The sequence below is a fragment of the Sorex fumeus genome, unplaced genomic scaffold, assembly GCF_029834395.1.
Source record: "Sorex fumeus unplaced genomic scaffold, SorFum_2.1 ptg000036l, whole genome shotgun sequence".
Classification (NCBI taxonomy): domain Eukaryota; kingdom Metazoa; phylum Chordata; class Mammalia; order Eulipotyphla; family Soricidae; genus Sorex; species Sorex fumeus.
The window spans coordinates 1342073-1354845 of NW_026606093.1; the positions used below are offsets into that span (position 1 = coordinate 1342073).

Sequence of the window (12773 nt, forward strand, 5' to 3'; positions counted from 1 at the left end):
TGGAGAGATAGCACAGCAGGGAGGGCGTTTGCCTAGCACATGGCCGACCTGGGTTCTATTCCCAGCATCCCATATGGTCCCGTGAGCACCACCAGGAGGAATTCCTGAGTGCAGAGCCAGGAGGAACCCCTGTGCATCGCCGGGTGTGACCCAAAAAGCAAAAAAAAAAAAAAGTAGAAGGCAACCAACACTGATTACAAAAATATTAGCACACAACGCTCAACCTGTTTAAATGAAAAACAAAGAGTAGGAGGCAAAACAATAATAAAAGACAAAAAAGACAGTTGGGGAAAGTTGCCACAGAAAAGAGGCTGGGGCGCTGGAGTGACAGGCAGCAGGTCAGGTGCTTGCCTTGCACGCCACCAACCTGGGTTTGCTCCCAGGCATTCCGTATGATCCCCCAAGCACTGCCAGAAGTAATTTTTGAGCGTAGAGCCAGGAGTAACCCATGAGCGTTGCTGGGAGTTTCCCTCCCCCCAACACCATCCCCTCAGCCCCCAAATAAAAAAGGAGGCTGAAAAGCCCTTGGTATTCTATCCTGGACAAGCCGGGAGACTAGCTCTAGGCAGAAGAATCCTATCATTCCCCTTGACCCTCCACACAGATTAAAGTCAAGGGACAGATTAGGAACCTGTGAGGAAAAAAGAAGGGAGAACTGGACTTAGTGGACCCATTAAAGATTCTCTTCTATGGTTCATATTGGAAGAGTCAGTCCCCATAATGTTTAGGTGAGATGTTTATCCTCATGAGATGAAATGATTTCAAAGCAGCAGAAAGAGTATGTCTTTTAAAGTCTTTGGATACATGTGCTTTTGGCTTGGAACGCCTGCTTCTAACAATGACGACCTGTGGAATTTCAGGCAAGTTATTCAGCCTCGGTTAATTTCTCATCTGGGAAATGGACGCGATAGTATCTGTATATTTGTAAGGTTCAAGTGAGGCACGGTAGACAACATGTTTGGTACATAAAATAAGGCTGGAGTCAGGACCTCAATAAATTCTTTCTCTTAATACTCTCATGACTGAGGGGGAAGTTAGCCACCACTAAGTAGGTTATAATACGAAGCTGGAGGCCTTGAGTAAGACACACTGGAAACCACACAAGGTGAGGCTCTGAATAGGGTCAAGGCTGACAAAGTGAAACTTAGGTCAGTAACTCATTCACTCCAACACTTTTCTTCATGGGATCACAGACACACGGGACACAGAATGAACACAGGACTATAACATATATACCTCAGTGAGCAGTAGAAAAAAAATCAGTAGCATAGGCCGGTGTTGAATGTTACAAGGAGGTAAAAGGTTAAAAAGTCATAGTTAAGGGAGCTAGGCAGCAGGAGAAACAAAACGTGGGGAACACAGAGCACCAGAGTGCGGAGGAAGCGAGGCATGAACCATTTCGAGACGGCATCAGAAGGGAGTAAAGGCAGCCATCCAGACACAGGAGTAGCAAGCAGAACCATAAAGCAACAAACACCAGAGGCATGTGTGGCGGCCCGCAGCGCAGAGGTGGGGGGTGGTTGTGGAGAGGCAGTGACCCACGTGTATGGGGCCTCACTTTGTACACAAGGAACAAAGCCCTTTTCCTGGCATTCAAGAAGAGTATAACGGGAACGCCTTCGAAACGTGATCTCACAGCCCTTCTCTCTGTAGGTTTGCAGTACCCAGGGAGACTGCCTGACTCACAATCAGGTCTAGGCCATCACTTCGGGGGAGTCCCTTTATGTCTCCCTCTGCTGACAGACTTGCAATAGGCATGCCAATACCAATATACCATACCAATCACGGTCACAGTCCTCCCGTTGTTCATTGATTTGCTCGAGCGGGCCCAGTAGCTACCCGTGATGTATTCAATATGCCAAACACAATAACAACAAGTCTCACCATACCAATACCAATAGGCAATTGCCAATTTCTTTAGCCATATTAGAAATGAAAAGTGAGTGGCTTTCAGGTTTTTCTCCTCACTCCTTCACTTTCAATCACTTAATCACTTAACTTCCCATTAGTCGGCTATTTGCTCGAGCGGGCGCCAGTAACGTCTCCATTTGTCCCTGTCGCGTGCTAGTGTAGCCCAATGGCATCTGTTCGCTCCGGGAACATGAAGGGCCTCAAACCGATCGTTCATGATCTTGACGAAGAAGTCTGACCATCTGGTAGGTGGGCGGCCACGCAGTCTTCTGACATCCCGTGGAATCCAGTCAGTAACAGCTCTAGTCCAGCGGTCGTCTTTAAATCTCATTACGTGACCAGCCCATCTGATTTTTGACACCTTGGCAAATTGAGACAGCATCCCTGATTCTTGATCGTCGACGGATGTCAGAAGTCCGGATTCTTTCTCTCATTTGAGGAAACGTGATATTCCACGCATAGCTCTTTCTATTCTTCTTTGGGCGACCTGAAGAGCGTTCTGATCTTGTTTGCGTAGGGCCCAGGTCTCTGAGGCATATGTTAATGCAGGAAGAACAGTGGAATCAAAGAGATGTGCCTGGAGCCGGAGGTTCTTCGTCCTCTTAGCTATTTCTTCGACGTTCTTGAAGGCGTTCCAAGCCGCTCTCTTCCTCCTGCGCAGCTCGGGTGCCAGGTCATTTGTCATGCTGACCTCTCGACCTAGGTACACATAGCTGTTGCATTCGGAGATGGTCGTTCCGTTGAGAGCGAATGGGGCATCAGGAACGAGGTTGTTTCTCATAAACATTGTCTTCGTAAGATTCAGCTGTAGTCCTACCTTTCCACACTCATAGTCAAAGTCGGCCAGCATTTGTGCCGCTTGGCTGATGTTTGGTGTTATTAAAACAATGTCATCAGCAAAGCGGAGGTGGTGTAATTGCCGACCATCTATCTTCACTCCCATTCCTTCCCATTCCAGTCATCGCATGATGTTCTCGAGGGTGGCACTGAAGAGTTTTGGTGAAATGGTATCACCCTGCCGCACCCCTCTCTTGACATCAACGATCACTTCTTTGTAGAATGGTGAGATCCTGGTAGTGAATCCGCAATACAGCTCACGGAGGAGCTTGATGTATTGGGCTTGAATGCCCTGATTGGCTAGGGCTTCAATGACCGCTTCCATCTCAACAGAATCAAAGGCCTTCTTTAAGTCAATGAACGTTAAACAGAGCGGCATCTTGAACTCCCGAGAAACCTCAATGAGCTTGGTTATCGTGTGGATATGGTCGATGGTGCTGAATCCTTTGCGGAACCTGGCTTGCTCGCATGGTTGTCCTTCATCTAGTGTTCTGCCAATCCTATTTAGTATGACTCGAGTGAACAACTTGTAGATGACAGACAATAGGCAGATCGGGCGATAGTTGCCAATGTCATGAATGTCTCCCTTCTTGAACAGTAGTACGGTCCTGCTGGTTTTCCATTGGGACGGAACCTTGCATTCTGCTTCCATCAACCACCCAGGGATCAGATTGCACACAGAAGAACCACCCTACCCAGATAAATACCCCACTGGCAGACTTCCACTATCGACACTACCTCCACTACCCAGCCGCCGCCACACTCCAGGACGCTTTCTGGACACATCATAAGATACTAAATACCCATCTTCCGGAATTGTACCATATTTGATAGGGTTCAAATATGGTAACACCTACAAGGGTGATTAGAGGTCGCCCCAAAAGCCTCTATCCCTCTCAGAAAGACTGGCAAGCTACTGAGAGTATTCCGCCCGCACGGAAGAGCCTGGCAAGCTATCCGTTGTGTATTCGATATGCCAAAACCAGTAACTACAACTGGTCTCATTCACCTGACCCTGAAGTCTTCACCGACATGGCAGCACTGAGAAGTATGAGAAAGGAGAGGCCGACAAAATCTCAAGGCTGAACTAGGCTGCCACAATGAAGGAAGACAAAAATGATCGTCTGTACTTTCAATGCATGTACGCTAGCATCAGATGCATCCATCGAGGACCTGATGGTACAAGCGTGAATGATCAAGTACGACATCATTGGTCTGACCGAGACAAGAAGACACGAATCTCACCATGCCGATTTCGACACTGGAGAAGAATTGTTCCTCGGAACATGAGATAAAAGAGGTGTTAGAGGTGTCGGAGGTGTCGGTGTCCTTGTCAACACAAACTTGGCCAAGAGCATTGATTCATTTGAATGCCTAACAACCGGAATCGGACGTTTACATTTGAATAGATGTGGCTCACTGCCTGCAGTTTCTATCTTCGTTGTCTACGTTGTCTACGCACCAACATCTCATTATGAAGAAAGAGAAATCGAGAAGTTCTACATGGAGCTGGAGAAGTTCTATAAAGAAGACCACACCTTCTACAAGATCATTGTGGGTGATTTTAATGCCAAGATAGGAACGAGAAGATCAGCTGAAGAACTTCACATTGGGACCCATGGCCTAGAATGGAACGAACAGGGTGAGAGACTGTCCGAGTTCAGCATGTTGACCAAGACTATCCATGGTAACTCACAGTTCCAGAAGGCAGAATCTAAATGTTGGACATGGGAGTCTCTCGGTGGACGATTCCACAACGAAACAGACCACATCATATTCAATCGACGGTTTTGCCTGACCGATGTCGCTGTTGTCCCAAAATTCCGAACGGGATCGGACCACCGTCTCCTTCGTGCAAAATTCTACTTCACAGAGCGGGGAGAAAGGGCTGCAAAGTTCAAAAAGAGAACTCCCAGAATGACCACCAACTGGGAACTCTTTGGTACTATTGCGGCAACATGGGAAGATGACATTGTTGACAACATTGATGAGGAATACGATTGACTGGTTCAGCACCTCCATGAATGTGCGAGGAACGCCAAGAGAGAGATAGCCACAAAAAATCGCCTATCTTCGAAAACTCTTGAGCTAATTCGCCAGCGTGGTTTGGCGCATGCCTCAGGCAACCGCAAGCTAACGTCCGAGCTCGCAAAGCAGTGCAGAGATGCGATCAAGGAAGACCTCAAAGAGAGAAGAGCAGAAGTACTGGTAGATGCGGCAGAAGCCGGGAAAAGTATTCGTAACGCCCGCCTGTCCTTCGCCAACTACAAGACCAAGATGACTGCCCTCCGACGTCCTGATGGATCCGTCACATCCTCCAGAACGGCAATGGAGAAGATTATCCATGACTTCTACTCAAATCTCTTCGATAGCCATGTCCACTTGCCGACATACCAAATTCCACAGGATGTATATGTCGTTCCCAACGTTCTCCCTTCCGAAATCCGACACGCCATTTCGTCGGTAAAGAAATAAACAGCACCCGGCCCAGACAAGGTCAGACCTGAACACCTGGAGAACCTGCCGTCAGTACTCATCAGTACACTGGCTCGGCTCTTCACTCGCTTCCCTTCACTTTCAAATGACTAAGAAATCTTAACCATGCCTAGAAAAAGAATTCAAGACTGTCCTGGAGATTACAAGGGGCTCTCCAGAGATGAGACCATTTTACCAAAGTGGGGGATTTCGAAGTTGGCCCTTTCTCAGTTTCCATCCTTTTGTGCACGGGCTTCACAGAGACAGCCCTTTCAAGTTAGATTTTTAGGAGAAAGGGATATGGATGAGAAACAGGGAGACAACAAGCGCCGTTATAGGGTGGGTTGGAGTCCTAGCTAGCGTGCTTGGCTCAGGAGGGCTCTTTGGCCGGCTCCACAGACAAGTCTGGTTTTTCAAAGTGCCAGGGAGCCACAGATTTGCATGTTATTTGCGTTCCAGGCTTCCAACTTCAGGTATGTGGAATGAAATGAATGAATGAACAGTATTCAGACTCTGGTGAAGGGGTGGACTCAGGAATCCAGACCACACTGAGGATCCAATCACTGGTAAAGCCTGGATCAGGAGACACAGACACAGACAGAGACAGAACAAATAGTCAAAGAGGCAGACAGCATCAAGTCCTTTCACCAGGGAGTTTCCAATCAAAGCAAGAAAGCAAAATTCACAGAATTTATTTTAAATAAGTCAACTAGGGAGAGTCTTACAGAAGGGCAATGTCATCCCTGGCTGATCCTATTCCTGCCCCTCCAGCGGCCACTTGCAGCTTCCAAGACAGTTGTGCGCTATCAGTCTTTTCGATACAATGCTCGTGTCTGCGGGGCCTCCCAAATTAAGCGAGAACATCCAGGAGAACAGGTGGCTTTTATCTCCTGGACCGAATCACCTCTTCGCCCCATCCTTCCCGCAAGGGGACTCGGCTTCCTATGTATCTCAAAAGGCAAATGTTCTCCAGGAATTTAGCTCTGGTTCTATGACACAGGTTAAGTATGTAAAAGATACTACCTGTGTCTAACAAGGCAGACAGAAAAGGAGCCAGAATCTCAGTAAGGGAGGTACATCATCACTAGAAACAAACGAGAGAGAGAGAGAGAGAGAGAGAGCGAGAGAAAGAGAGACAGAGAGAGAGAGAACTGTACTATAGATAGATACGTCTATGGAAAACACACTTCGACTAGCCTCAAGGAGCAGGCTGAGGCCACAAAAGAGCATGCTGGAATACTGCAAAGGTTTTTGTGAAGGACAGAGTGGCGCATCAGGTTTGGAGCCAGAGGAGAACTGTGGTGCAGTCCTAAGTATCACTGCTTCTCTAAGCCCCATATCGTTCCCCCCAACTTTTTGCTTTTGGATGATCACACGTGTTCGGAACTTCCTCCTCAGTGTATGGTCAGGGATCAGTCCTGGCAGTATTATGGGAAATGTGGTGCTGGGGGGAACCAGGGTGGGCCACGTGCAAGGCAAGGCCCTTAATTCCTGTTCTATCTTTTGGTCCTCTAAATATGTATTGGATGAAATTCTTTATGTTCTGCTGACAGGTCAGAGACAAACAGTTTGCCTATCTGGTTTGACTATTTTAAAAGCACCATTCCCTGGTCTCCAATGCTGACATGTCTCAGTCTACTCTCGATTTAAGAGATTACAAGTAATGTGTGGGATTGTATTATTTTCGGATTATCAGGATTGCAGATATCAGGACAAAAGATTTGGAGATTATGACCAGAGATGGCATCTAGGAAAGGTGATGAGAAGATGCTGTGTGTATGTGAAACATTAGTGGACTGAAGGAGGGATGCCCAGCAGACTGAAGATTCTGAACCCCTTGAACGTCTCTACTTTCCCCAATCTTGAGTTCTACAAGGTGCAAGGACGAGCTCCAGAAGTCAAGCAGTTGACGGCTACTTCTCAATTTAGGATAGAGCATGATGTCCGATCAGGATGAGACACTCACCTTAACCAAATCAGTGTCAAACTCTGATTTCAAATCTTAACTTCGAATCTCTCCCTTAAAATATTTCTATTCCAAGCAACATTATGCTTCCCAGTAACTTTCAGAATCTTAGACCGACAATAACTTTTTAGAACCTGGTCCAATCCAACCACTCACAGATTGAATTCTCCCTGACAGGCTGCACTAATCTAAGTTTCATCTTCCAGTTGAAAGTCTATATTCTCGGGGGCTGGAGCAATAGCACAGCGGGTAGGGTATTTGCCTTGCACGCAGCCAACCCGGGTTCGATTCCCAGCATCCCATATGGTCCCCTGAGCACCGCCAGGAGTAAGTCCTGAGCACAGAGCCAGGAGTAACCCCCGTTCATTGCCAGGTGTGACCCAAAAAGCCAAAAAAAAAAAAGTATATTCTCTCCCATAGAAAGATTTGTGTGTAAACTCCCCCTTATCTTAGTGGGTAATGAACTTAACCTTTATGCCAGTCCCTCCTGCCAATGCTGGAAATGGGGTATTTTTGTGCTCTTTAGCAGCAGATGCTAATGTTCAGCACAGGTTAAATAAGGACCTTAAATACAAGGAAGGATATTGGTGACGAGATCTGTCCCTTCTGAAATTTGATGACTCTGCTCCTGGAGAGGGAAAACTTTCCCAAGAGCGAATGCCATATTTGAGTCAACATCAGAGCCCCACAATAAGCTTACCTTTTCTCTCTGGGTAAAGTGAAGTCACAAGGTTAAAGCACACGCTTCTGCCTTCTCTTGGCCCATTCACGTGGCGCAAGTGAAAAAACAACACTCTGGTACCATTCATTTAAAAATTTCTGGTAAGACTTGTCTAAAATTTTGGGGACAGTCCTATTAGCGCCAATGGGTAGAAGATTCCAAATACAGTAGCTAAAAAAGAGAGAAGTTGACACCACCAGGAAACACGAAGCCCTTTATACATAATGGGTCTACTCCTATCAAGTCTTTTGGCTGGATACTAGGAAAGAACTCCTGGACTCCACTTTCAACAGGACTCCCTGAATCAACAGTGAGTCCGCAACAACAAGTGGAATGGAACTAGCCTCTGACTCACCCCATATGTTCTCAAGGCCAGGAATGCTTTTCTCTAAACAGGATGCTAGGGTGACTGTGGAGGCTGTGGTTCCTACTGAGGACTATGTCCGGCATCCTGGCAGCTAGAGCTTTCATCCATCAAGTGTTGCATTTTTAGCAGAGGTAGGTGATGATGAGCACTGGGCACGGAGGAGAGGGGAAGGCAGAAGAAAAACGATAGGCTTGTTCACCTTCGATTAAGTCAGATACTGGTAATATGCCCTGGCCCATGGAATGTAGGAATTAATTCTTTTCCTTCCTGATCATCAAAGTTCATTCACCCTTATATGACGGAGAGTAAAGGAAGTCTCCAGATGCTGGTCCTGTTCTTACTGGCTAGCTCTCTGGGAAGAGAAAACGGCCCACTATGTAGGTCTCTAATTATTTCCCACTAAGCCATACTGGGACACAATGTGTGCCAAATTTGGTCTCCTTCTACCTTACAGGGCAGTCTTAGGATCACTAGCGACTTCTAGTTGCACTGGTCAGAAATGGAGGCGGCAAGTTCAAACTCAAGCGCTCCTTACAAATTTTTTCAAAATGCTTCCGCTGCATGTTTCATTTTCTGCTATACAAGGCAATAAATATTTGTTGTTTTAGTCTGTACATGTCTGTGAGGAAGGTAAGAGAGATGTCACGTAAATGGACATAAAATAAACAGAAAATTATCTTGTTCTAGTGCCCCTAGACAATTGTGAGAAAGCCTGAAAAACTCAGGTCTTCTGATTCATGGTTCAAATCTATATCATGCTGCCACCTTCCAAGCTGTTCCTTAAATATGCAAAGAATCAATGTTCAAGAGTGCTGTAATGAGTTTGCATGGCAAATTTTAAAATGAGAATGTGAAAGGTCCCAGCAACTCTTACGTAGAAAGCTATTTATTACCTAGAGAAAGCGCAAAGATGGGGGCAGGGAAGAAAAGAGGGAAAGAGCGGGGAGATGAAGGGAGGAAGAGAGGGAGGGGGAGGGAGGAGAGAGAGAGTGAGCGAGAGAGAGAGAGAGAGAGAGAGAGAGAGAGAGAGAGCGAGAGCGAGAGCACGCACACACGACTGAACGGAAATTAAAATAAGGAAAAAAGTAGTCTTCCCCACATTCACGCAGGCAATTACGAAAAAGGTAGGACACATCTGGTTGCTGGAGTGGAAACATTAACATTCAATTAACAATGGAATATTTAAAAAAAATAGTTTTCTTTTTCAAATTGTAACCTGTGGTAAAACATAGAAAAATGTACTAAACAAGCTTGGTATAAAACAGAGCAAAATTGTCAAATAAGCCCAGGGATTTTTAAAGCACAACGCTGTAAAGGACGGGGGTACAAGGGAAGGAGAAAAGATTTTATACAAAACTACCTATTACAATACAGAAAAAAGTAGAAAATGTTCCTGTTTCGGAACTCAGGTACAAAATGACACTGGCATTGGATCATTTCACTATCTAGCCTGAGGAACTCTGAGGGTGGGAAGGACGCTAGAAGGAACAAAAGGGAGAGATCTTCAAATCTCACGCTGATCAGTCCGAATTCCACCCGCTTTCCAGTTGGAACTTCCCCCTCCCTCTGTAACTTGTATCCCTAAGCCAAAGTTCATCCAGGCCTCACAAAATATTCCATAAGAAAATCCACAAACACCCTAAATACAGGGGCTGGGCTCTGTGTGCTGGAGCTAAATTTGGAAAATGAAAATAAATGTGCAGGCTAAATAAAATGGTGAAACACATTCAGCCTTTTAAAAACAAGTATATCCCTGTGAAATGTGTGTGTGTGTGTGTGTGTGTGTGTGTGTGTGTGTGTGTTTCTCCTGTGGTCAGAAGCATACTTTCAGCCACAGACCAAACTAGACTTGCATTCTTTCAATGTTGGAATTTCAGAATGAAGACTGACATCCTTCTTGGTCAGAACTAGGTGGCAGGACAAGTCGTGTCACCCGCCCCCTAGGTGCATCTGTCCCATGTCATGTGTTATGTGCATATTCCTTTGCTTTTTTGGAAAGGAATGCTTAGGCTGGGATATACCAAGGGCTCATGTGTCATGCCTCAGATGAGAAAAAGCTACAGGTAATTAAAAAAAAAAAAGCTTGCAGAGAAGCAGACAGATTTTACAGGGGGCACCTAAACAGAAAAAGTCCTAGAGGAGAGACTTAGGCATCTGCCCAAAGTCCAGTCTACTTCCAAAATACAGTCCCTCTCCTAGCTAGACGTCTTGTAAATCTTCTGTGTATTAACATGTGCGTGTATATGCTGGTGTTTTTTCTCCCTACCTTTTGCCCAGGGTCTTCCCTACCTCTTAGTAAGGCCTAACAACAAGAGTTTATATGAAACCAAGAGTCTTTCCCAGCTTCTCCCAATACTCTGATAAAGAATGAATGAGGCTGGAGCCCTTGGAAAACAAGATGGCAGAACTGAAGAACTGAAAAGCAATCTCTCGCTTCAGCTTAGGGATGCCCCTCACCCTTTTCACAGCACCGAAGTTTCTTTGCAAAAATAGTATCTGAGATACAAAAGGAAAGGCAGATGTGCTTGTGAATGCATCTTGCCAGGGCCTGGTCCAGGATCAAGGGCTTCATCAGAACAGAGGGCTGCGAGCAGCTGTTTCCAAGGTCTCCGGCTGACGACAACGAAGAGCTGGTCCCCGACAAGGTGAGAGTCTGCCAAGTCAGTCTTCACAAGAGCTTTCTGTGGAGGATCTCCCATACCATCCGCTTCCGGAAGTATGGCATATGTTGCTAGAGAAACAGAGAAGCACCCTTAATTTGCATTTCTTTTACTCAGACCCAATTCTCCCATACAGTCCTTTCTTGAGATTTTTCAATTAATCTTAGTTGAATTTCTCTTCTTTCAAAATTTCTCATGTTGATTATGTTATTTTTTTCTTCTCTAACGCATTTTTCTATTGCTATTTTCCATTATTCTAAGTTTTATTAGGGATTCTCTATATCCAAATGTCATTTTGGGAATGGCATCAACTGAATCCTCTAGGCTGAACTTTGACTTTATGACATCTGAAACCTGAAAATCAAAAAATTCACTTTTTAGGGGAAGAGTTATGGGAACTGCAAATCAGTTTCACCCAAGGGCTTTGGCAGAAAATCTAGAAAGGCAATCGACTAATTTTTTAAACAGGAGCCACATCCAATACTGCAGCTGTTGTTACTGGCCCCAAATATCTTTACTTAAAGCATTAGGTGGGAGATACAGACTATCCATAATCTCTAATCTCTATATATTTTTGGCTTCTAAAAAACTCGAGAACAGAAAGAACTAAACACAAACCAAGACCACTAATGATACTGGTCACAGATCAAGGTGTCACCGATGACAAAACCTGACTACCGGCCCAGTAAGGGCAACTACAGAACACTTGCCCTGGTCCCTATTTTGTTTCTTACAAGACTGAAGGTATCTGGAAGAGAGGGGCAAGCAGGAGGCTCTGCTATGCTCAGGACTCCCTGACTACAGCAGGTGACGTGCGGGCACCCCACAACGTGAAACAGCCTAGAGCGATGCTGCTTCTTGTGAGATGTGATGTGACGTGAGCGGTAACTGCCAGCATTACGGCCCACAGGCCTGACGCAGAGCCCCTAGACATGGCAAGGTGAGAGAAAAATATATACAGTCAGCCTGGAAACAGGGTAGACAGAGCGCTCCCTCCTGAAGATTCAAGCTACCTGTGTGAAGTTGATTGGTCGGTCTTTGGTAATACAGTCAGCATATTTGCAGGCGAACATCCCGCAGTCACTTCCATTCATCTGCTGTGGAATTTCCTAAAGGGACAAAACCAAAAGAGTGACATCTTCTCAAGTTTCCTTCTTACTGGAATAAGAAAAAAAAATCAAAGATTTTAAGAGGTAAACCTGGTTCCTCACTTAGAACAAGAGAGGACCAGGGAGGGAAAAAGGCGTTCAGTCAGGGTAGTATACTTTTTATCTCACAAAAGATGACTGACTAATCTTAGATTCCCATGGCACACAAGGGCAGAAAACCAGACACCCAAGAGGTCAAAAAATCGGTAAACACCGGAGTGACAAACTTAACATCTAATAAACTTAGTTCTACATAAAAACAGTTTTCCCACAAAGAGTTTACTCTATTTTCCTCGGGGAACCAAACAGTTATACACAAAGGAAAGCAAATCTCCTCCCAATATCCTAATCTCAGGATTTCCGTATCATTAAAATGAAATAGGGCCAGAGCAAGTGGGTAGGGCGACTGCCTTCCGGTCACCACATAGGGTTCCCCCAAGGAGGCGGCCAAGAGTAATCCAGGAGTAAGCCCGGAGCACTGCAGGGTAGGGGTGTGGCCCAAAAAGAACAACAACAGCAAAATGAAATATCCGGCTGGAGAGACAGACTGTAGGACTCAGTTCGATCTCAGGCAACAGTGCTCCCCCAAACATCACCAGGTGCACCTCAAGGCCCCCAAGCACCACAGCTATACTCTGGGCAATTCCCAGCACGGCAGGGCTCAGGCAACCGTATCTTCTGGCTCTTG

General features: G+C 45.7%; 1 protein-coding gene across 2 annotated transcripts in view; it reads right to left on the minus strand.

Moving 5' to 3' along the window:
* Window positions 1-9362: 9362 nt before the first annotated feature.
* The window catches only part of SENP1 (SUMO specific peptidase 1), a 57628-nt gene continuing 54217 nt past the window's right edge, over window positions 9363-12773 (minus strand). Inside the window, exons 16-17 of one of the 2 annotated variants that reach the window (XM_056117802.1) lie at window positions 11951-12046; window positions 9363-11008 (exon numbers count right to left, since the gene is read on the minus strand). In XM_056117802.1, coding sequence (XP_055973777.1) covers window positions 10946-11008; window positions 11951-12046 — 159 coding nt within the window. In that variant the 3' untranslated portion in view covers window positions 9363-10945. Of the gene's footprint in view, window positions 11009-11950; window positions 12047-12773 lie in introns of those variants that run through there. The other variant, XR_008793009.1, reaches the window with a different exon arrangement.